The following is a 24,836-nucleotide window of genomic DNA, read 5'->3' on the forward strand; positions in this document are numbered from 1 at the left end:
GGCTGGTTGATTCTTATTTTATTTATTTATTTTATTTTGATCCCCCCTATGTTCATCACTTATTTATGTTGTTTTTGAAGTATGAATAAGTCAATAAGTAATTTATTCCATTGAAATATCATTGGTGTATTATAGAAAAGTGATTTATCTTTTCATAAATGACAAAAGGCACATCTGCCTCATTTTTGCTGTGGTATCGTGATACTACTCAGAACCATGATATTTTCACTGGTATCGTACAGGGGGTCCCAATTTTGGTACCGTGACAACACTAATCTGGAGGGGGTTCATCTGCAACAACTAATGAAAAACTAAACAACGGCATTCGGTATTCGGTACTCAGTATTTGGCCAAGCATTTAATTTTATTCGGCTTCGGCCACAAATTTTCATTTTGGTGCATCCCTAGTAGGAACTATTTTCTTTCTACTGAACTACACCCGCCAATCGTATCACTGTGCCGAAGGAAGTGTGCATCTACTGCTAGCTCACCTAGCACCACTGAACGAACTAATGTTACAGTCACTTGTCCACAGTTTTGGGGACAGTCTCTGCTACAAAAGTAAAAGTTGCAGTGACATATTACTTTTTAGTTGCAACAAAGTAATTTAGCGCGTTACCAATAGGATTTCGCGTAATATTATTACATTTACAGTGTTACGTAACGCGTTACCACTAGAAATAAACTGTTTATTGTTTTCCTTTTTCATTCATCTACACTAATCCACACCGCTCCACTTCCACCACTGTGCCACCAGAAAAAAAACATCCCCCAAAGGCTGCTGTGCGTTGTCATGTCATTCATTATACGCTACTTTATAGAAGGATGCTGGTGATCGTGTGCGTTATCATGTCCAGTTTGTTACCATTCATTCCATTCCATTTCGCATCCTAAGGCCGCTTGAAAGCAGTGAGGATAAGTGTCTGGCCTCCAGTTTGTTTTTTCCCCATCTTGATGATCGGCACATCTGGGTGATGTCAGTATATTTTGGATACGTTTCCATTCACATTCACTACAACTGCAGAGTAACGCTGGCACATAGTCCATTTCTAATGCATAACTCTGTCTCTGGTGCTGCTGTAGCTGACCAGCACACCGGGAATTGGCAGGTGGGTCTTCCAACTCCGGTGTATTAATTTGCGCTCGTCATAGTGACTTAATCACAGGCCATTCCATTTGTTGTGCTAACCTAAATATGTGTTTATTGTGTTTCATATCATAGACCAACAAATAGTCATCCATATCTCATAATTATCAGACTTTGTTCCACTGCCTGACCCTCCCTGTGTCCAAGGCTATCTAATTGCTTGATATCATCACGCTATTAATATAAGCAGAAGATTTCAATACAAAGTGGTAACCGCTGTATGTGAATGCATGAATGGGTCAGACCTGCAGCACTGGATTTGAAATGAACTGTAATAAACTGGAGCCTCTGTGCTTTGATTGCCCATAGTGAAACAACATGACACATCCATTTAAAATCAACATTAGTTCTTTTGGTGATACGAACACAAAAGTGATGTAATAAGTAACTCATTACTGTACACAAAGAGTCATACTGTTATATAACTTATTAGTTTTAAATTAAGGTTACTAATAATATGTAATATATTACATTTTGAGAGTAACTTGCCCATTATTGCTTGTCCATTAGTAGATTACTAGTTTTTCCACATGTATTTTTTTGGTGCTTTGAGCACCACAAGCAGAGTGCCGTCTACCTCCATTATACTGGAGAGAAGGCAGACATCTCAATGGCCGATATCTCCAACACTTGGCACCTCACACCAAAACAACCTAGACTGATAAACAGCACTATAGGTAAGAGGAAAAATACCTATTTTTGATTTGGGGGTGAACTGTCCCTTTAAGGCAAAACATGTCAAGCTAACAAAGCATATAGGATATGTAGGACACTAATTACAAGGAAGTGTTGCTGTTCGATGAAAAGATGAGTTAATACGAGTAATGACAGATGGAGACAGAGAAAGTGTGTGTGCTCATAGGTAAAATTGCCAGGAGGGCAAAAAAGGAAACATGAGATTAAAAAAAAAAAAAAGCCAGAAAGAATGTTTCCTGCTGTTTCCCTCTATTGGTGCATCACATTGACAGAGTGTTTGGGGTTTTGTGTGACTGCTTCTCTCTTTCAGTAAACCCTGCATACAAATGATGCAGGGCAAAAACTCCCACCTGGATATCTGTGAAGCGGCACCAAAGGAGATGCTGAGTGTGGACAATCAATCTTCTGATAATCGCCGCTTATCCCCTCTCCCCGGGGCTAAGCCAATCAAATAATTACCATTGTCATCCGATGCCAACACACTCACAGGCACCCACTGTGTTTGTCAGTAAGACCAACAAAAACGAAAACAACATAAAGGTAATTGAAGCCATTCGGCTGACAGTCTCCTTCGAATGGATGAAGAGAGGAAGTGAAGTTTGTTTCAAGTGTAGTGTGCAGTAGCAATGTGTCAGGGAGACTCAATTTCAATTCTGTGTGTGAGGTTACCTCTGGGTCAGCTGAGTAAATCATCTGCCTCAAAGAAACATCCATAGTCTCCTCCTTTCCCAATTTCTCGAGATGTAAATTCAGAGTATAATGACAACTTATGTGACTTTGACATGTCCAGTAGCGTGTTAAGTGCTTGCCAGTCACCTACAGTTTGTCGCCAATATCTGTTGACATTGAAGGAGAGATGGCGTATTGATTTTTTTTTTCCTTACCGGGTCTCATGAAAAACATTTTAAAATGATAAATAAGACTGCCAGCAATGTCACAAACCAAGATTTACCCAAGGAGAGTTTGGATTAAGGGATGCATTCAGAGGCAAAACATACTGCACATCTCATGTGATTTACTATCAGGGTCATAAAATATTCATAGAGAGAGACATCTTATTCAGTTTTAAAATGATTAATTTATGCTGAGGAGAATTTGGGATAGATAAAAACTGAGTGCACAATCTGGTACTGTATGTTTTATCCACATAAAGAGCAACTTTAACCTGGTTTTAGATGCCCTCTTCACATGTTCAAAAGACCACTTCAAACCCAGACACACCTCCACACCATCATCACCCCTGCAGACTCTTCACTGACTGTTTTAAATCTGCAGAGCAGCAGACTGGGACCAGCATCAAATAAAGTGACTGTGCATTAGGGCTGCAACTAACAGTTATTTTCATTACTGATTATTCTGCCTTTTCTTGATTAATCGCTTTGTCTAGAAAGTGTAAATTTGTGAAAATGGCCATCACATTTTCCCAAAGCCAAGGCGACATCAAAAACATTCACTTGCATAGCTATCACACTGTATAACAAGCTGCAAAATGTAATATTTGAGCAACTGGAACAAGTGAATGTTTTTGTATTTATGCTTCAAAAAGAAAGAAAGACAATCCTTTTCATGCTCAGGCTGTAAGCTTCTTCCTCACCCTGCCATTCACTCCTTGCACGCATGCTTACTCACTATCTCTAGGTGTCATTGTCTGGGTAGGTCATCAGCTGATTCACCATACACAAATAGCACAGCGAGACACCTTGTCTGTCAGCCTATCATCTTACTGCTCCTCATTTTAAATATATTTCTTTCTTGCCGTCACCATGCACGCTCTCCACCTCCCCATCACTGCCCAGTCTTTACAGATTCATCAGCCTCAGCAGTCAGCAGCCTCAGAGTCATCAGCCACCACCACCAATGTCTGGACTCCATGGGGTGATTTATCCTGCGGCCGCTCAGACCTCTAGTAAATCTTAATTAGCACAAATCATCTGTTCATTCATTCATTCATTCATCTTCTAACCGCTTCATCCTCTTGAGGGTCACGGGGGGGCTGGAGCCTATCCCAGCTGACATCGGGCGAGAGGCAGGGTACACCCTGGACAGGTCGCCAGACTATCACAGGGCTGACACATAGAGACAAACAACCATTCACACTCACATTCACACCTACGGACAATTTAGAGTTATCAATTAACCTAGTCCCCAATCTGCATGTCTTTGGACTGTGGGAGGAAGCCGGAGTGCCCGGAGAGAACCCACGCTGACACGGGGAGAACATGCAAACTCCGCACAGAAGGGCTCCCACGCCCGGGATCGAACTGGCAACCCTCTTGCTGTGAGGCGAGAGTGCTAACCACCACACCACCGTGCCGCCCAAATCATCTGTTAATCTGTTAAATATTATCTTTACTTCATTCCTCTGTCTCTCCTGATTGAAATCGCAATTAATCACCTCAAAGGAGTAGATTCATATTTAAAGTGGCACTCCACTCCACATGAACTTCAGTATACCCATCACATTGAGTACTACTAACCCAACCTCCAGAATAACTGTTGGCATTCTGCAAACCACAGATATGTAACATTTGTATGTTATTATTAAGCTGATATGTTAAAACTTAACATTTCCACGATGCTGTGGTTAATGTGTGGTTAGGCTGAGGCACCTAAACCACTTGGTTAATGTTAGGGAAAAGATTTTGGCTTAAAATACCTGGTTTGGTGGCATCATCACCACTGGAAATCCTGCCGATACCTCCCTAAAACAGACTACTGTGATGTCACCCACTGATTTGTGGAAGACAGAGTAGTTGTGCGCACATCCAATCCTGCTTTAGGTCAGGTGCTGGATAATCAAATTTCTTCTGAAGTTGCCTGAGGAAGACCATTTGGGTCGAAACGTTGCTTTTTTAGTCATTAAAAACTTACTGGGAGCTCTAATTCAGTGTGCGGATTTTCTTCTTCTTTCTGCATGGACACACTGGTTTGTGGACTTCTGTTTTGAAGGCTCAGGTTTGGCATTTTAGCCATGGAACCAGGAGTGACCCTATTTGGACTAGAGGGTGGAGCTGTGGAGGAGCAAGAGGTGGATCTGATTTATAGACTGTGGGGACGCTTTGCAGACAGCCTGTAACTTAAAGCAGCACTGCCTTTACTTACAGATAACTTTAAACCTTAATAAAATGTGGTGAGTTATATAAAAATTCAACCCCTTCACAGTTGTCATGAATGTTAAATTAAGCTACGGAGACAAAAATCAGTTTTTGTACCAGGCTGTAAACATGTTTATTTCTGCTGTAAAGTTGGGCTTTTTAACATGGGAGTCTATGAGGACTGACTCACCTTTGGAGCCAGCCTCAAGTGGCCAGTTGAGGAACTGCAGTTTTAGGCTGTTGAACATTGGCGTCATTTTCAGCTCCAGAGGTTGCTGCTTGACTAAAAACACTCTCTGCTCAATTATGGCACAATCATGGTTGGAAATGCTGCTATCTTGCTAAAGAAAAAAAACAAAAACGTTTTTGTTGTTTGTTGGTCACAGTGGTCTGTACCTTGGCAGCCATCTTGCCTAGGTGATATGCCATACACCATCCCCTGTACCTGATGACAAAGTCAGCTCATATACATGCAATCAGAACTACGTCACTTTAGAAATGCTGACGTATGAAATGTACAAATGTAACATATCCGTGATTTGCAGAAACATAAGTGCCGACATTTCCTTCTGGTACTACTCAGCCTGTGAACACATTTCTGTAGCTCTGGAGAAACCTTTCCAAAAGTCAAAACAATATCGCTGATGATGTCAGCTCAGCTTGGACTTACATTTTTGAACAAAAGGCCTGCATTACACAGAGGAGATATGGGGTTTGAAAGAAGTAGGTATCTAGGAAGCTAGGAGTCTAATGAAAGACCTTTCTTTGAAATCTGACTCTTGTCAGTCCTAAACATTACAGAAATGCAATGACTAAATTGTTGGAATAGCCCTTTAAGTTACTCTATAAGGAGCAGTGGGTCAATATTTAATGCCATGCCCACACCACTGGGTGGCAGGACAGAGCTACAAGGTCAAACCAGGGCTGTTAAATGTCTTTTATGTGTATCTGTGCATGGCTGAGCCCTCACACTGGAAACCTTCTGTTTCTGCCAACCAGCTCACCAGCCTGTTATTATCTCCAACTCTGTCTCCCCCACCCCTCCTGTGTCTCTCCTCCCCTCTCTCCTACCCCAGCACTTGTGTCTGTTGTAAATATATTGGATAAACTTGTATGAGAGAGGATGGGATGATGTAAGAAATTGAAACAGTATCACCGCACTGACATCAAACACGTTATTTCATGAACCCTGTTCACTCCCAGCACTCCCTCTGTCATTCGATGCAACTCACCTTTGCACAAAAGTGTAGAAAATATATTTGGCATGCACACTGACATTAAGCATGTTGCTGCTGAGGGCTCTGCTCGTTGGCTGCGTTAGTTGCTCAGTGTTGAGAGTGGAAATATTGGTTTGCAAGTCAGCGATACGGTTGGTGATTATCCCTCTGCTGACACAAGCAACTCACTGTTTTGGTGTTAACAATCAGGAGAGGAAAAACAGACTGTCACATAAACAGCTACACCTCCATCTACTGTGAAGACACATGACACTCACTCCAGGAGGGACACATAAATAGGTAGAAGGTAACAAAACGGGCTTGGCTGCTATGCTAATCGAAAGCCAGTTCCCTGCTGAGCTTTAGTATATGAAGTGTTTTCAAGACATTTACAGTGATCACTTACAACAAGACGTAAAAATAGATTAACAACCTTGATGTAGAGCGAATTTCCCCGTGTCTGCATGAGCTGAAAAAACTGGATACTGCAATTAATTACTTCATCATGTAATATAATCACAAATCTTTTGATGGATTGTAACATAGATCTCACTGACAGCTGAGAGATTAAAATTTACACTCAAACTACGGCATGCTTCTCCACCAGAACAAATGATGACAGCAAAACTGAGCCGCTGAGACAGAAAGCTCCATGAATTAAAATTAAATGTGAGAAATCAATATGAGATGCAGCTAAATGTATTCATCTAGCTTTCTTTGAGTGGATGGAAGTGTTCATTCAGAACAAGATTGTCGAAAGCACTCCAATAATTATGCTACATCGGCACTCTGCCTCTGCTAGACTTAATCACCAAGAGCTGTTTGAGCTGTTAAGTTCAGTCTGTGGGGTTGAAACATGCGCACTGGTAGTAAAGTCTGATTTATAATGAACTGTGATTGACTTGAATCTACAGTTTCTCTGTTTGGTTTTTACATGTTCCCTAATTTCAAAGCAGGCCACTCTCACAGCAGCTGGTTTGTGTGGATCTACAGAGGTGGCAGTGAACCAGAATTTCACCAGCTAATTGAATTTTCAAGCTGCCATCAAACTTTTTAGAATAATTGGACTAAAATTGAGTGCAACTTTAGTAGACGTGACTAGCAAACCCTCGAGGGAGGAAATGCAGCATTTGGCTGGCTGTTGGAAAAGGGTGCAGCTTGGCAGCGCCCTGATAAAACAAATGGTAAACATTTTAATCTTCTTAAAATCATGCGAGGAATTGAATTAAACAGACAAGTCAACAGAAGAAATCACCAGCATGATATCTGACTATAACGTTAACAGCGACAAAGCCTCCTTTACACAAAGACCAGCAGCTGCCAGAATAAATGTCAGCATTGTATGTTTAATACATGTCATATCAATGACGCAATGGCAATGACACCTAAAGGCGAGAGGGCTGCCAAGCTGCAAACCACTGTTTGAGACCAACAACTTACAAATGTGTTTGTTTCTTAGCGACACATCAGCGTCATTTCCTGTGGCAATTCTGGCACCAAAACCAGATATTTTAAGGCAACATATTATCTTCTTCTGAACATATACATGTGGTTTTTGTGCTTAAACATAACCACACCTAAACCAGAAAAGTTTCATCATCTCCAACATTTATTTGGGCAACTGGGTTGCAACAAAAAGAGTTTGTCTGAAAGGAATAATGATTAAAGGACATCAAAATTACAAAAAACAAATGTGTCTAATGTTTTGTTAAATGATGTAATCAAAGTGCACCAAGAGCTCAATTTGATCAACTCACTATGTGTCTCAACAGCACCGAAAAAACACAATTGAAAATCTTTTTTTAGTTGTTGATTGCAGGCAGAGGCGCACCATCAGGAGACAAAAAACAAGTGTGGGGGGCAATACATAAAAGCACCAAAAAGTGCACCTCCACTCTGCCCCAAAAAGCTCCAGTTGGGCCCCTAGAGAGAGAGAGAGAGAGAGAGAGAGAGAGAGAGAGAGAGAGAGAAGCCCCTGATACACTGCATGTTCAAGGTAATATTGCACAGTTATGCAGTCTTGCCAATTGTATATAAGGAACAATTGGGAAAGGTGTGACAGAGAAGTCTCACCTTTGAGCCCACAGGGGAGGTAGTAACAGTGCCGAGATGGTGTCTGTATAAACAGAACAGCCTGCATGATAGGATAATGGTTGGCACGGGGGTAACGCTTTGATGATGTGTTCTGTGTGTGACCCATCACGGGAGATTTTAAAAGTAGCTAATAGCAGTTAGCGGCTAATTCAAAGAAGAATAACAGCGGCTGTAAATGTCTGCAGATTGGGAAAACAATGAGATTCAGGAGCTCCTTACGTTCCGAGCAGAGGACAAGATCAGCTGCCATATAACAGAGACGGTAAATGCTTGTCACTGACACATAAATGCCATTTTTATTGTTTATAAAGCGATGCCCACATGTATGTTTAACATACATACATGTCACACTAGAAATTGACACTGTTGTGTTACATGTTATGCCCATCATGCCTCTTGTCATTTCGCAAAGCAGCAATGCAGTGTATAGTCACACACTCGAGCAGAATGATGCCGCTGTTGCTTGGTTCTGTATAAAAATGCAAAGGGGGCATAAAGGAGGAACTTTGTAGAGGCCCTATAGAGCAAAATGTGTGTAAAAAGGGCTAGAGGGTGAAAAAGGACAAAGTGTGCATGTTGTGGTGACGTTAAAGTAAATGGACTTCACTTGTATAGCGCTTCTCTAGTCTTCCAAAGTGCTTTAACACTACATGTCACATTCACCCATTCACACACTGGTGGCCAAGACTACCATACATGGTGCTACCTGTTATTCAGTAACCATTCACACACACTCACACACCGATGGAACAGTCATCTGGAGCAATTTGGGGATCAGTATCTTGCCCAAGGATACTTCGACATGCAGACTGGAGGAGTCTGGGATTGAATCTTTCAGTTAGTGGACGACCCACTCTACCTCCGAGCCACAGTCGCCAGTCAGGTTGCGGCAAAAGAGCAGAGAGTATGACGTTAAACACAGCAGTGTCGCGTGTGAACAGTTGAGGCTGTTTATCAGTGAATAAACGCTACAACTCATCAAGACACAAGACAAGTTCCAGTGTCTTACTTGTCACCTGCTGATTAAAGTTAAGGGGGGCAGCCCAAAAAAAGTTAGCAAGTGAAGTTGGCCTCCTGTTGGAAAATGACCAGGCTCACTCAAGGTGGACTGTTAAGGTGGGCCAGCTATTCTCATTGTATTGACAATTTCAGCTGTTGCTTAACAGATAACAGAGAAGTGTCTGAATGCTGAGTCTCTCCTGCATTAGTGAGACAATTATCGATCCCAGCTCAACAACCTCTATGGGATTTTTGCCAGGGGCTGCACAGAGTCTGGGATCGCCTCTGACTGCAGGTTAATTTCATACCAGAACCTCAATTTTGATGTAGTCTTTTTTTTAAGTTCTTAAGTAAACCCCTAATAAACAATACCCAGAAATGTTCTCTTAACTTTGCTTTTGCTTATTCAGTCATGAATATTCAAACACGACTTATGAAACATCAAAAACCATGAAAAAATTCCGATCACAATTAGCTGGAGCCCAAGGGTAAATATTCAGTTTGCAAGGATCTGAAACAGAGAAAATCAAATCCTCACATTCAAGAAGCTGGAACCAGTAACTGTTTGGCATTTTTGCTGAAAAATGTCTTAAATGATGAATAGATTATCAGAAAAGAAGTTGATTTTCTGTAGACTGACTAATCAATAATGGACCAATCACTGCAGCTCTTATGCAAATGTCAACAACAACCTCATATAGACCAGATCCATGAAAAAACAAATACACACAGCTGAGCAGCTGAGCAGCTGAAATGCTTGAAAGTAAAGGTGTGCTGGGTCCTCCATCATCCTCCTCAACACCACCATCAAGTAGGTATAAGACCTGCGAGGGAAACTGAAGCAGAGCAGTGGGTTATGCGCACAATCCTATAATCTTTCACTTGGCTGAACGGTTGCCAGTTGTCTTCAGGCATAAAGCTGACTTTACTCACAACAGCAGGGAACCAGAGAGCTGTAATTTTAAGCCTGTGAAACCACCGGCATCATTGATTAGTATTCTCTAAAGCTTCACTTTACCGTCACAACATAAAATCTCCAAATAGGCACATCGAACAAGGCCCTCGGGCTCGTGCAAAGAGCGTTTATGAGGAGGCATTGACCTTGTCTTTTTTTACTATGGTTTGTGGATTTAAATACAAGTGGGAGGTTTAATAGGGACCTGTTATGCTTTTCCTTATTTTCTGTCATGATGGATGTCAATGGTGGATGTTTGTATTAGACTTGCCTGATGTTTCAAATGAGGTTAACGTATGTAAAAGTAATCCCTGTGAGCGAAAACCTCAGGCTTCACTGTTCTGAATACTCTGTTTCCAACTTTCAAGACAAGCTGACTGCAGCTGGCGACAGATTTCTTTGTATGGTCATCTACTCCAGGAACGCTACTGCAAGTGCATTACATGGCCTACACTGCTACATGTAGCTACATGCTAACACCAGGGAAACATGTAATGGTGGTTGCTGATGTTGATATCACCCTGATCTTGGATCACATTCCTGTTGTGTTTGGAAGCTTTTATTGGTGATTTTTCTAGGGCTGCCCCCCACAGTCGACCAAATGTTAGTCGTCCAGAAAGGTCATTAGTCGGCAAGATTTCATTGGTCACTTAGTTGCAGAATAAAACAAAACAAATATTCAAACAAACAAACATAAAACTCTATTAGGAGCTGTGCATTGTCAAAATAAATCAAAACCTATATGACTGGACCATGTGGGAATTTAATTTGAAAGGACAGACACAGGAAGTGGCCACGCTCAGCAGTCAGACAGGAGTCAGGTTACAAACCAATCACAGCTGACAGATATCTTTCCCTTCTTCTGTAAATATTCAGTCTGATAAATATGGGAAAGTTGATCATGTTAGTGCAGGGCTACCCAGAGCTTTACATCTGTCCCATGGACGATAGGCCTACACACTTATAAACAGCGCCTGGAAGAAGATCAGCTCTGCACTCAGGGTTTCAGGTAAACAGGCCAAACGATGCTTGTTAAGGATGCTTAGCAACCTCAGATGCAACCTGCCGTCATGCTCTTGAAAGCTGGCACAAAAAAGGCCCAAGAGTAGCCCACAGAATGCATACGGCCCCTAATTTCCAGGGCTGGTACCTGCCGTTATTCCACAGGCTAGTTAATAACATGTCGGGCAGGAAATCCAAAGTGTGGGATCATTTTGAGAAGGTGAAGGACGAACCCAAGGTGACAGGGACTACAGATGCGAATTAGCTTGAAGCTATAATCTGGTACGGTGCATCAAATGGTGACATTTATGTTTGAGCTGTACATTGTCCCTTTTAAATAAATAAAATAAAAAAAAATAAAAAAATATGTAAACTCATCTTCATTGGTGGACTACAAACATGACGTATCATCTGAAACATGGAAGTAGCTACATGCCCATTAGCCCACAGCGTCATTAACAGGCGGCTCGCTCAGTGTGTGACGTGCACTTGTAGATAAAATATAGGCCTATATTAATGAAGGTTCATTAGTACGGTTTTGTATTTCTCTGTAATGTAGCACAGTGTTAACAATGTTACTGATACTATTCTTTCTCACACCTTCAACTCAAACCATTGTGTTGCCCCGCCCAAAATATATCATTTAATAATCAAATCAATATTGTAAACATGCGGGCGACTAGTCGACGGGAAAATTCTTAGTTGGGGGTAGCCCTTTTTCACAGTAGAAAGTGCCACTATTCTCCATTACAGTCATTCCCCAATTGCAATGACAGTGCACAGATGCAAAGATGAGGAAGACCCGGCAACACTGACCAATCAGAGCAGACTGGGCTTTTTCAGGAGGTGGGCTTAAAGAGACTGGAAATAAAACAGAGGGTTTCTGACAGAGGGTGAATACAGGTGTTCCACCACAGACAGTATGAGAAAACTAAAGTGTTTTTTGAACATTAAAAACCAAAAATACAAGTATGAAACTGACACTGAGAATAATAGGTCTCCTTCAAACAAAATGTTTGCTGAATATCCACGCACAGCAAACAATGTAGCTGTGCACCCACACAGTCCTCAACTATTTGTTGTTTTTAAATCATTTTGCCTACTTTGTGTAATTATCAGCTCTAAATTTGCACACTACAAAAAGAATGTCACATCAACAAGGAGGCAGTAAAACTGTTGCTCAAATAGATCATAATTTCCAGTTGTTGTTTTTAGCTCATTGTTTATTGTCTGTAGTTGTTTTGTAGCAGCAGACACTTCATCACCTGCTCACAGCAATTTCCATTAAATTGTGGGCGGAAATTATGCCGCAAGAAAATAACTTCTTCAAGGACAGATACTGAAACAAATGTAGACCGGTAATTTGATGGTCCAAGCCTGGGCTCAGACCCGTTCCTGTTTGAGAATCCTTTCCATGTTTCTCATTAGGCATTAATTTCCCCTGAGACACTCCTTTTCAACAACAAGGCTTTTAACAACAGAGACTCATTTTGTTGACAATTGCGCACAAACCAAATCTGTTAGACACATTAAAGAGGAAAAAGTGAAAGGCTCATTTCTCTATTCTTGAAACAAACATGCTAATTGATCTCAGACAGATGCGTGCTTTCAAAGAATCCTGAGGCGGTGGTAGTTTAGAGATTAGAGGAGGAGGTCTGCGACTTATCAGATCGGATCAGAGATGGAGGGGAAATATTTGGCGCAAGGTAAATGAATGTAGAAAAACAGTCTCTCAACAGGCTACTGAACTATCAAACCGCTCCAGTGGAGCATCTTTGGGGACAATTTGGAGGACTGTGTGATCAAGGACAGCTGTGCTCCGCCAAGATACACTTACAAAAACTCATCCACTCATTTTACTGCTGTCATTTAAAAAACTGGTGTTATTAATTAAAGTCCCCTTTCAGCGTCTTTAAATATGAAAAAAAACTTTATTTAATTACTTTGTTTGACATGGTTTTCCCACAGAAAAAGTAAAAAGAAAAACAAAGAAAAGGCCAGAAGCAGATTAATTTCTCCTTCATTCAGAAGCTCCGGGGTCTCATTAATAACCATTGTGTACACACAAAACGAGGCCTAAAAGAGGCGTGCACCACTTCCCACACAAACTTGTGATCTATAAAAACAAACTTGATGGGAGAATGTGGGCACCTGTGTACGAGCATTTTGAGATGGGGAAAGCTAGTGACGCAGATGGTGAGGTGATGAATTGCAATTAAATGTGACAGGAATCATTGTATGTATGTATCATGATTCCTCTCACACTTTTTAAATACTGCCTCATATCAAACATTACTTATGGAGCCATAAACATTCAGTCCAGCCGTTTTATTTGTGCTTGTGAGCCATAACTTCTCCATAAGCACCTTTCAGTTGTAAAAAATATGAGCTGACTCAAAACCCAAATCAAATTCTGCTCTATATTTCATCAGCGCCGCCTCACAGAGTGCAGAGCAGAGGGCCGGGCTGTGTGCTCCAGTGGTTGGCTGTGGAGCGCACCACAGCTGTTGAATGTACATCAAATCACAAAACAGAGGGTCAACAGTTTTCAATAATAACCTCTAATACTGTGCATATATCACCAAGTATGAGTTTAGTTTTCAGACACACAACGTACTGGGGACACCACCATGGCTGCCACACACACTCTGCCTTCTCTGGTCGCCTTATGTACATCTTCACCACCTGCACATATGGATTATGTAATAAACTGTTGTGAAGTAAAGCCAGAGACAACTCTCGATCACTTATCAAACTTCATATCCTTATTATAATTCCGGATCACGATGCAAGCCAAGATCGACATAACAAATTGAAAAAGAAATTGTGTTAGGTGAACACAATTGGATCTAACTTTCATTTTCAAATGATATCCCAGGGTGAGGGATACCACTGATTATCTAAATTATTCTGGTGAGGTGTGAAGCAATAACTCAGATCACTTTAAACATATAAATAATGCACTGCTACTGAGGCTGATCCATGTGTGGACAATCCCAGGTTGATTTGGGGTTTATGAAAGAAAACTGCACACTGGCAGCAGATGCACGGTTTTATAAATCAGAATGTTTTTTGGCGCACACCATTTCCAGCATTTGTGCGCACATACAACTTTAGTATGGATCCTAAACATTGTTTTATAAATGAGACCCCTGGACTGCTCCAGTGCTGACACAGCGTTAAAACAAAGCTTGGACATACTAGGTCTGGCTATGTGAGACTGTAGGGTAAGATCGCCAAAGAGCATTGTGCATCAAGGTGGCGAGCATTAGCTTTGCAGGAAACATCAGAGTGATTCAGCCCTACATGTTACAGCCTCAGTTAGGCCTCATTTACACCGAAGCGGTCCACAAGCATAGTGGCAGCACACGTGTATTCACACCAAAACCAAACAGATGTGTTGCGCAGTGGCTGCTGCTGTCCTGTCAAAATACAAACCACACCTGAACAGTTGGTGGCGGTAGAGCACCGTGTTTGCAAATCTCCAATAAACCCCAAAGAAGAAGAAATGAGTTTGGACTCAAAGCCCAGGTGGACAGGTTCACACGTCAGTGATTATTCCAATGCTTGGAGAATTAATATTTAGCACTACAAATGGGTAGGTAGTCTTTGTCTGCTTTGCATTACTACTAAACACGAGTTTGCGTGTGTTGTGACCTCTCTCATCACTGTAGATGTTGATTTTTTGTTGAATACAGCGACCATTCACTCGTGACTCGCGCAAACAATCGACGTCTCTTCCATTTTCGAGCTTGCTCGCAAAAGCAACGCGACTCGAGCAGCACAATGCAATGTGAATGCTCTAACCTGTTAACATGCTTGCCGAAATGAAAATGCGAGTAAACAGTGACCATTCGCGCGCGCTACGTGAACGCTTCGCATCGCTTCACGGTGTAAATGAGGCCTTAGACTGGGACTTAGGAGTCTGCTGTCCACCAAAATTGGCAGACATATCAGAATGTAACTGTAATTCACATCTTTTATTTGTTTATGTTGTTTGATAGCTTATTAGCTTGTAGGCTAACTGGCAGTGGCTGACACAGTGTTAATGGTTGTGAAATATACAATAACATCTGCTAAAGTGGGGTTTTTGGTAGATAGCTGACTGAAGCTCCAGGGTCCAGTTTACATCCAAAACCTGCACACTTTGCCATATTTGCTGTCAAAACTTCCACTATGCTAACGCTAACTCTGCTCTCTATACTGACAAATCCACTCCAGGCCACTCCAATCAGTGCTGGTGTCGAGGTCTGCCCCCTCCTCGATATGTGTTTCCTGTATTAGACAGTGATCGGCTTTCATATCAGTGAGGTACCTAATCTAGCATATCCGGCATATGTTTGAATCTCAAATTTAAAGTACTCTAAGCGCGCAGACATCACTCCCTTTAATAGAGGAATGTAAAAACAGAGCCAAGACAGTTTAGTCAAGGTCTCACATTTTAGGGGACACAGATATAAGATAACACATTTGTGAATTATTCTATATATTCTCATGAAACTTTAAACACTTACTGTAGGAGTGCACTGACCCACCCTTTCCTCTCCTCGCTATATCAGCCAGCTACACTCATGGGAGTCATTGAACTTGAGTCAATGGCCCATTGTGTCTACATTACTGTAACTGATGGGGAATATAGTGACATTGACACTGACAAAGAAACTGTATTCAGTGTTGATAGGTCACGTCATGATACCTGAGCTGAGTCTCTTACACTATCTGCAACTGAAGGGAGCAGTGTGTAGGATTTAGTGAAATTTAGTTGTGAGGTTGTAGACTGCATCCAGCTGAATACCCCTTCGCTCCTCTTTCCCTTTCCAAGTGCGTATGAGAACCTTTGGTGGCCATTTGATGTGAACAGCATGAACTTTGTTTAACCTCTCTACTGATACATGGACTTTCTTGCTCTTCATACTACAGTAGTTGCCCAGGCCGTCAAAAAATGCCCCCACCAAGTGCGCTGCTAAAGGTGCGTCAGTGCATCAGTATCTGATGCCAAGGGCCACTGATCAAGCGTTGCTATTTGATGTGATGCAACATGGCAGGTTCTATGGCAGAGGACCTGCTCCCAATTTAGATGTAAATGCCTCATTCTGAGCCCAAAAAAAACACAACAATTCCTAGTTTCAGGTGATTATACACTACCACCTGCCAATAAACCCTCCTCAATCCAACACACTGGACCTCTAAAATTCATCAACCTGAATTTCTCAGGTCACCACTTTAAATTTAAACTCAAAAATAGACTCATCCTTCAAAGTCTGACCAAAAACATTATAACGCATAGTGTGGGTGATATCGAAAATACACCTCTGATTATCACTGCAGAGCGGAAAAAAACCTGTCTGATGTTTCAACTTGTATTCCTCCAGAAACAGCGCTAATGAGAAAATAGAAGCACCTTAACAACCAGAAGTCTTTGTTGTTATTGGAGACTTTTCTCCCACTGAAGGACTCCTGATGAGATTTTAAAAAGTGATTGCAGTTAACAGAGCCTCACTGGCTCGACTCCAACCTCGCAGACATATTGCTGTTGGGTAGTCCACTGGGTTGTTCATGAGAGACAAGAGCTTCCAATTAACCAGAATCACATCTGGTGGACCTCAACTGTGTGACACCTAATACCTGAGTCAATATTAGCAGCACATCTGTGTCAAGGTGCCTACTAAGACTCAAAAAACAAAACATCTGTTAGTGGAGATTGATGTCTTTCTCTGTGGGATGGATATCTGTGATCAAACTGAACAGCCTCAATTGACTCAACCTGTCAATCATTAAGTTAATACATGTGTAAACAAAACTACCTATGGTTGATTTCGTATGTGTCATGCACACTTACATGTGCCCAATCCTCATGGGTTTACAAGTCTAACACACTGTCACTCCGACCTCATCACATATTGGTGGTTTGGTCATGTCCACATGCAAAGGTACCCTGAATTCGTTGGTTGTTGAGATTCTAGGACACCATGTAAAGCTCTGCCTGTTACATGCATCGTCTTCTTTCAAAATACACTTCAGTTTTCATCGGAAATTAACGTTGGCACCGAAAATTGACATTTTTTTCCTTCTACAACAAACACACATGGTTGGGTTTAGGCAACAAAAGCACGTAGTTGGGTTTAGGAAAAAAGAACAGGGTTTGGCTTGAGAATCTTACGGGACACTAACACCGCTCTCTCGGTTGAAAGTCCGTGTTTGTTGGAGCCATCCACCACCCCTACCGCCCACCCCATTTGGACTTTTGCCTTCTTAACTTTCATTCTTGTTCCACCGCGTTTCCCCCGACATTGCCAGACACCGTTAAAGTATACCGGAAACCAGCCACTTATCATGCCAACCTAAAAGGACGCCTTTTTCGTTGGTTTCCAATGCCACAAGTCACTGCCTAAGTGCCGGATTTTGACGACTTCGGAGTGAGACTGTGCTCAAATATCACAGGTTAACCTTTCATGCCAAATGAATGCCAAGTTGTATTCCAAATATTCCAAAACTGAAGCATTTGACACTTATGCCTCATGTTTGGAGGTTCTCATCCCATATCTCCACTAATAGCCAAAACTGAGGTAAATGTATGGACATACATACAACTTGTATGTTCTTGGAAGCCCCAAACACCAGAGGCATAGTCAGACATAGGACACACACATGAATTATAGGGTTATGTATAAGTACGAAATCCTAGATTGCCACATTGTTTAACTTTGTTCAGATCTCAGCGCTCTGCCTCGGCCTGCTGACTGAGCTACAAGAAAAGGTAATAAAACAGAACTTCCTGGCAGGTTTACACAAAAACTCTAAATAAAATGTACCTTTCGAGCGTTGTTGAGATCACGGCGGAGGGGTGCATTTTCCTGAATAACATTACTTTTTTGGGTTTCTGTTCCTAGAATCTCATTGCACATTTTAATGACAACGTGTTTGTTGATCCAAAAATGCTATTTTCTGTGCCTTACACAGCACCTACTTGTCTAATATTGGTTTGCTGTATCTGCATGTGCACTCAGACCAACTTCCAACCCAATTCCTACCACAGAAATGTCAAACTGAGCCCTCATGAGTGTTTTCTCGGCAGACTTGGCAGAGCTCACAAGCAACAAAAACACAATAGTAAAAGTAATTTCGTCTCCTCATGAATTCTAATGCAGTGCGTGGCTGAGCGGCTCACTGCTCATAAACCAAAGACATATCTCAAAGATCCACATTCTGACGGCTACAAAACCATCACTCACACACGAAAAAAAGACTGTCACTATACAAAGTCGAATCCTTCCTCTTTCACACCCTCCTTTTCATCACGCTGATGAGATATTTGACTTGTTCGCCGCCACTGTGAAAATGCGGCTAATAGCTCACTTTCACTTCCCTCGCAGTGAAAAACACCACCCAAATAAGCCTTTAATTGAATCTGTTATCTTAAAACAATAACTAGCAACATTTAATTTCTTTATCTCTGAGAGTGACACCCCACTCTCGCTGATGATGAATGGCCAGCTTTGTTTTTAATGTGTTTGTTTTCCCCAAAATATATTGGTTGGATAAAAGGCGGCACTCCAGAGGTAATGAAAAAGTCGCCTCGTGTCTTGATCATTTTTGGATAACTATTTACCACTAATGGACTCAATAATTCTCAGAAAACTACCAGTGATTTTACCCTCTATGAATATAAATTAAGGTTATTTAGCTGAGCAGTCTGACTTTGAAAAAAAAAAAGCATGTTGGAATAGGTCACCATGACCGAGACAATCAATCATCACCCTGATGAGCCAATCGCATGCACTGAAGCAATCTCTTTAACCTGCCCCTTTGCGGCTCATTATTGTAACATCTCGGCAGCTTTTCACTGTTAATGGTTAAAGCTATAAATTAGGAGAGCACAGTGCTGACAGTCAATGACCTTGTCAGACTCGTCTAGTTGTGCAGTTGTTGAGCAGGTGCAGTGCAACTCCCTGAGCAACGAGATGCAACAGGTACACCGCCACATACACACAGCTGGCAAACTCCAACACTCAGAGAGATTAGTCCTCTATTATCTTACCCTCCATAAGCTCCAAATGTGAAACTCCTTTTCCTCTGAGGCATCCTGCTGAACGGCTGATGAGGATTCCCAGGTGAGCGCAGGGTATCGGCTCGGCTTACAACACCAGGCTACAGAATAACAGAATAACCTTTCCCTATCTCTGTTCATTTATCTGCGCACATCTCCGCTCCTTCTACACCTCTAACTCTTCCTCCTCTCTCCTCCCTCCTTGTCTCAGCCCTCATCGAATGTGTGTGTGTTTTTGTCTGAGAGTATTTTATGTGTGTACACACCCCGGCCCTCCCTCCTTGTGTCTCTTCTGTGCTCCCTGGCTAAGTAGCTCCTATCTCTGCCAGATTAAGAGAAAGGTGTGTCCGACTGTCCTGTTGTCCTGGAAACAAACGGGACTATTTCTCAGGCTCTATTTGACTAATACTTTCTCATTTCCAGCATGAAGAGGGAACAAAAGCACTTAAATTTACAAGTCCAATGTCCAAAGAAGGCAGCTTCCTTCTGCCGATAAACTCTGACAAGCAAGTCTCATGACATGAATCACAACAGCTATTTGCACAAAAATGGCTCTTGGGGTTGTAGTCATGTAGACATATTGATGTAGCAACAGTTTTAAGTCCCCCTACACTCAAAAATGTGTTTTTCTTCTGTTTATGTCCCCTACAATGTCTGACTATGACTAGACTGATTTAAATCTGAACAAAATCTAAAGGAGTGTGTTCACATTCCTCTGCTGAAGGGGGCCACATCCATGTACTTTCCTTCATTCTAGATTCAAATGTATGCCAAACAAGTCAGATTAGGAATGACACTAATACAAAAGCCAATCACTGTCTCAAATGCGAATGCCTGCAAAGAAACCCGAAACCTCCAGCGCAGAGCAGACTTATTACACATAATCTAAAAATCTCAGCCAGACGGAATATATCGCTCTGCAAACTTTGATTAAACCTCTAGTACACTGGTTCCCAACTGGCCCTGCCATGGGGTCCAGATTTGTCCTTATTAGGTCAAGGTCCACAAGGTTTAATATATTCAGCGTCATACTTGCGTTTGGCCATGTTGTTGAGCTACTTGCTGTCTCTGTTATTCACTCACTCTACAGCATGAAACAGCATTTCAAAATAAAAGCTTGTGCCAGAAATTCACTGTACTTGACAGGTTCTCAAGTCACTTGCAGTCCATTCAGAATGGATCCCCAACCCACCAGTTGGGAGCCATTGCTCAAATATATATAATAATGTAATAATAATGTGAACACACTGTAACATTGCATCAGGTATTATTGTAAGTTTTACAACCACCAACGCAGTGGTAGCCACTGCCAGTTACGAGCTGACAAACTACGTAAAGAAATAAAAGATGCTAATTACACTTACCATTCTGATACGTCCGATAGTCACTGATTTTGGTGCACATATGAGTCTGACTATGGGTCAAACCCATGACTAAATCTCTCTGATGTTTTCTCTAACGTTAATGCATTGCTTTTTTACTGGTCAACCTAGCACAAGCAGCATTGGTTTGCAGGACAGATGCCAGATCCAGAATTTCTCAGTAAGTTAGAAAAAGTAGATCTGCTTCCGACCCCTTCCTTTTTTTGTAGGAAAGCCATCTAGAGACAAGATTTTTTTTAATCCATTTTTTGCTATGCATTTTTGTTGCTGCAACCAACAAATATTTTCTGCTGATAAATCTGTAAATTGTTTTGGCTAAATCCGTTATAATTTCCACAAGCCAAGAGCATGCACGGTGGTGCAGTGATTAGCATTGACAGGGTTGGTTCGAACCCGGGTTGGGAGGGGGGGGGGCACCCGATGTCAGCTGAGATAAGCTCCAGCCTCCCAGCGACCCTCAAGAGGATAAGCAGTTATGAAAATGGATGCATGTATAGAGCCAGCGATGGTTTGTCCATTTAGGGCTACTGGAGAAACATGGTGGTGTATAAATGACAAAGAATAATATCAAAGATGTACATTTGAAAAGCTATCATTTATACATCAAAAATGACTAAAGCAATTAAAAGTAATATAATTACTGTATCAGTAATTCCTAAGAACTTTTATATCAACCCTCTAATTGATTCGAGTACATTCATTTTGAGGAATCAAGAGATTCAAACATCTACCATGACAAAGTTATAATGTGACAACTTAATCATTTTGGTACAATATTAAGCATCTTCTTAAACCTCTGCAGATATGGAGTGGAATGCTGCCCATGTTCAGGACTGATATATTTCTTTCTCTACCCTTTGGAGAGTTCAGTGATCTGGCACAAAGTTTATACTGTGTTGGGAAAGCGATGGCAAGGTGCCACACCTTATGTCAAGACAATAATTTGGCACACCTGCTTTTTAACGTGACTGTCATTGTCTCTCTTTAGTACCTGATGTTTTGAAATCAAGCGTACCCGAGTGTCACCATCTGAGCGAGACAAATAAATCTGAAGTGTTCTGTTAATGAAGAAGTAATATCTTGCTATCACTCCCACTGAAGTGGAATTAGACTGAAAAGAGGACGAGCCAAAATATCTGATTTGCGCAAGTCTCTCATGTTACCTGACCTATTTCACCCTGGTAATTCCAGCTTTGTGACCCACATTCAAAGATTTTGCTGTGATCGCACTCCTCTCACAAAGAACAGAGGATGACATTTCTACCACTGCATCAACATCATTTGTCTTGAACTCCCGAGGTAAATCAAACAGAGAGACTTGTCAAAGTGACACCTGCATCAGGGTGTGTGGAAAGTGATATCTCAGTCAATCTGCTGGCAGAGCACGTCTGCTGATGGTCAAACAAGAGAGGACGATCTTACAACAGCTCTGATATCTCCTCCTTCTTGTCTCTTTTCATTTTCTGTCTTCTTCATTTCATCCTTCTCTCTCTCTGCTCTTCTCCTTTCATGTCCTCCCTCTGCCTCTGGCTGCCTTCTCCCCTGCCTCTTATATACCATTTATCCAAGTAAATTATTAAGTTTTCTGCCATGATAAGACAGTATATACTTCCTTGTCCTGTCTGGCTCAAGTACATTGATTGTCCTCTTGTCCCCCTAAGCATCAGTGCTAATGTCGGGGTGCCCTTATGACTCCCCCGTCGACCTCTTGTGATTCTATTAGGTCTGACTGGATTCTAGCCAGACATGGGCTATAAATCACATCAGAAGCTTAGAGGAGAGGACACAGGAATGTGCCATGCATATCCACAGTGTCCCCACTGAGGTCCCTCTGCTTCTGTATTAACTCATATTGATACTGATTGATGTGCCATGTGACTATTCTGCATCTCAGATACAAAAACAATCAATCATCTCCTGTGAAATTGGACCTAAACATTTGGTTTGGGACCAAAAAACTGTATATTAAGATAGAGTGACAGTGCTGCAGAAAAAGAGCAACTTACAATAGGGGAAAAGTGTATTATGTGATATATTTGGGTCATGACCTCAGGGCTAACGTCACATATATTTAGATTTGAATCCAGCAGCTGTCTGCTTAGCAGAGGTGGCTCAGTCTCTTGGGATTTGTTTGTTTTGAAGCTGAAGCATGATGACAGTTTGCCAAATAGATGATTCCCTCATTACTTCAAAGGTCCAGGGTGTAGGATTCACAGGGATATATTGGAAATATAATATAATAAGTATGATTTGTGCAGTGTAAATAAAAATGACTTAATTCATCATTTATTAATACAATTGCGGATTCATTTTTGACTTATCATTACAGTCCATAGTGTGAATACTATGAAAATATTCAATATTAAAGGCCCAGTGTGTAAGATTTAGAGGGATAAATCTTCCTGAGACCATGGTATGCATTTTTTAATTACTCCTTGTCATTTGGGATCAGTCAGTCCCAATGTCCTCAAACAAGACGATAATAAAGTCCCAGTGTCTTCAAACGAATACTTCCTATTAACAGCGTCTTAGCTTGTTACTGTTGCTATTATTAGTAAAATTTATTGCCATTTAAAATTCTTCTTAATCATAAATAAACAAGTTTTGAACCTTGTCCACTTTTGTGTCGGGATCGGCTTGGCAAAGATGGCTGCCATCTTGTTTTAACATTGATTAGTGTATTGTGCCCTTACTACCACGAGTCCACGAACGAGGACAACAGATCTAAGTTAAGAAGAGTGACATATAAGGTCAAGTAAACCTAAAACGTGATGTCCTCATATGAGGACGCAGGGTCTCAGGAGGATATAGGAAATAATTATAATTATAATATAATAAGTGTGTTTTCTTTAATGTATAATTTTTTTTTAATTTACTTTATTGATCCCCGAGGGGAAATTCAATTTTTCACTCTGTTGTCACAGGTCCGAACACACACATGCACAAACAGGACCTATACATGCACTAAGTGGAGAGATGTCACAGTGGGCTGCCCATGACAGGCGCTCCGAGCGGTTCGGTGCCTTGCTCAGGGGTGTCTTGGCAGTCCCCAGGAGGTGAACTGGTACCTTTCCAGCTGCCAGTTCACGCTCCATATTTTGGTCTGGACGGGGACTTGACAGGCGACCCTCCAGTTCCCAACCCAAGTCCCTATGGACTGAGGTACTGCCGCCCAAAATCACCTGAAAATAAGAATCATTGTGTTTTTGTTACCTCACAATGAGCTGTTTATATCTACATAGTGAGCAGGTCCTCGTCTATGGAGATCGATATGTTGTACCACCATGTTTCTACAGTAGCCCAAAATGGACAAACCAAACACTAGCTCTATGTAGGGCCATTTGTGTTTGCGCATCTGCCACCATAGTTAGCAGCCCCTTGACAATGATCCAAACCATGAAGATTTTTTTTTTTTTTTTTTACATGAAACTGCTTTATTCTGCATTTTTACCAGTTTAAATCACCAGGGGTCTCATTTATAAAACAGTGTGTAGGATCTTTACTAAATATATACATATGGACAAAAAAAATGACGTGTAGCAAAAATTATTCCACAATTTCTACAATCAGGCTTCCACCTTTACCATCATCTGTGTCGCGAATTTCCCATCTCCAAAATGTTAGTAGGCATGGATCAAAGTTTCTCCCGTCAAGACTGTTTTTATACTTCACAGTTTTTGTGTGGGAAGTGGCGTACGCCTCTTTCAGGCCTTACTTTGTGTGTACACAATGTTTATAAATGAGACCCCTGGTCTGTTTGTTTTGGAGAGGAAGGGATCTCTGTGGATAACCCAGTTCTTAGTAAAAAACCTCCTAAACGTGTGGATCTTAAGTTACCAGAGAAAAAGGTGAGCAAACATGAGCAGGTGCTGGGTTACCAGGCTCTCTGCGATGAGCCAAACACAACAGAGAACCACCAGTTTGTAAATTAACTGCTTTATTCAGTGTTTTTAATGGTTTTAATCACCCAGTCCGTTTGTTTTTCAAGAGGAGGAGACTTCTGCAGATAATTCAGCCCCCGGTAAAAGCCCTTTGTACAGTGAACACTGAAGGAATTCTAACTGGGAGCCCAGTCTTGCCACACAGGAGAAGTTTCAGCTGGTTGCAATCTGCAGTCCTCATTGTTAGATGCTGCTAAATCCTCCATGCTGCTCTTTAAAGTATTTGCATATGTCTTTTCTACACATTTGATGGTCATTGTA

General features: G+C 41.5%; 1 protein-coding gene across 6 annotated transcripts in view; it reads right to left on the bottom strand.

Annotated features, from left to right (window-relative positions):
- rap1gapb (RAP1 GTPase activating protein b) overlaps positions 1 to 24,836 on the bottom strand; it is a 196,806-nt gene that overhangs the window by 94,415 nt on the left and 77,555 nt on the right. For 3 of the 6 annotated variants that reach the window (XM_049566392.1, XM_049565740.1, XM_049570871.1), the window contains exon 1: positions 19,244 to 19,300. The exons of 1 other annotated variant lie outside the window; for it this stretch is intronic. In XM_049566392.1, the coding sequence (XP_049422349.1) occupies positions 19,244 to 19,287 (44 nt within the window). In that variant the 5' untranslated portion in view covers positions 19,288 to 19,300. Of the gene's footprint in view, positions 1 to 19,243; positions 19,301 to 24,836 lie in introns of those variants that run through there. 2 more of the 6 variants (XM_049567916.1, XM_049568720.1) reach the window with 2 other exon arrangements.

Source organism: Epinephelus fuscoguttatus, linkage group LG1 (assembly GCF_011397635.1).
Source record: "Epinephelus fuscoguttatus linkage group LG1, E.fuscoguttatus.final_Chr_v1".
In the NCBI taxonomy this organism is placed as follows: domain Eukaryota; kingdom Metazoa; phylum Chordata; class Actinopteri; order Perciformes; family Serranidae; genus Epinephelus; species Epinephelus fuscoguttatus.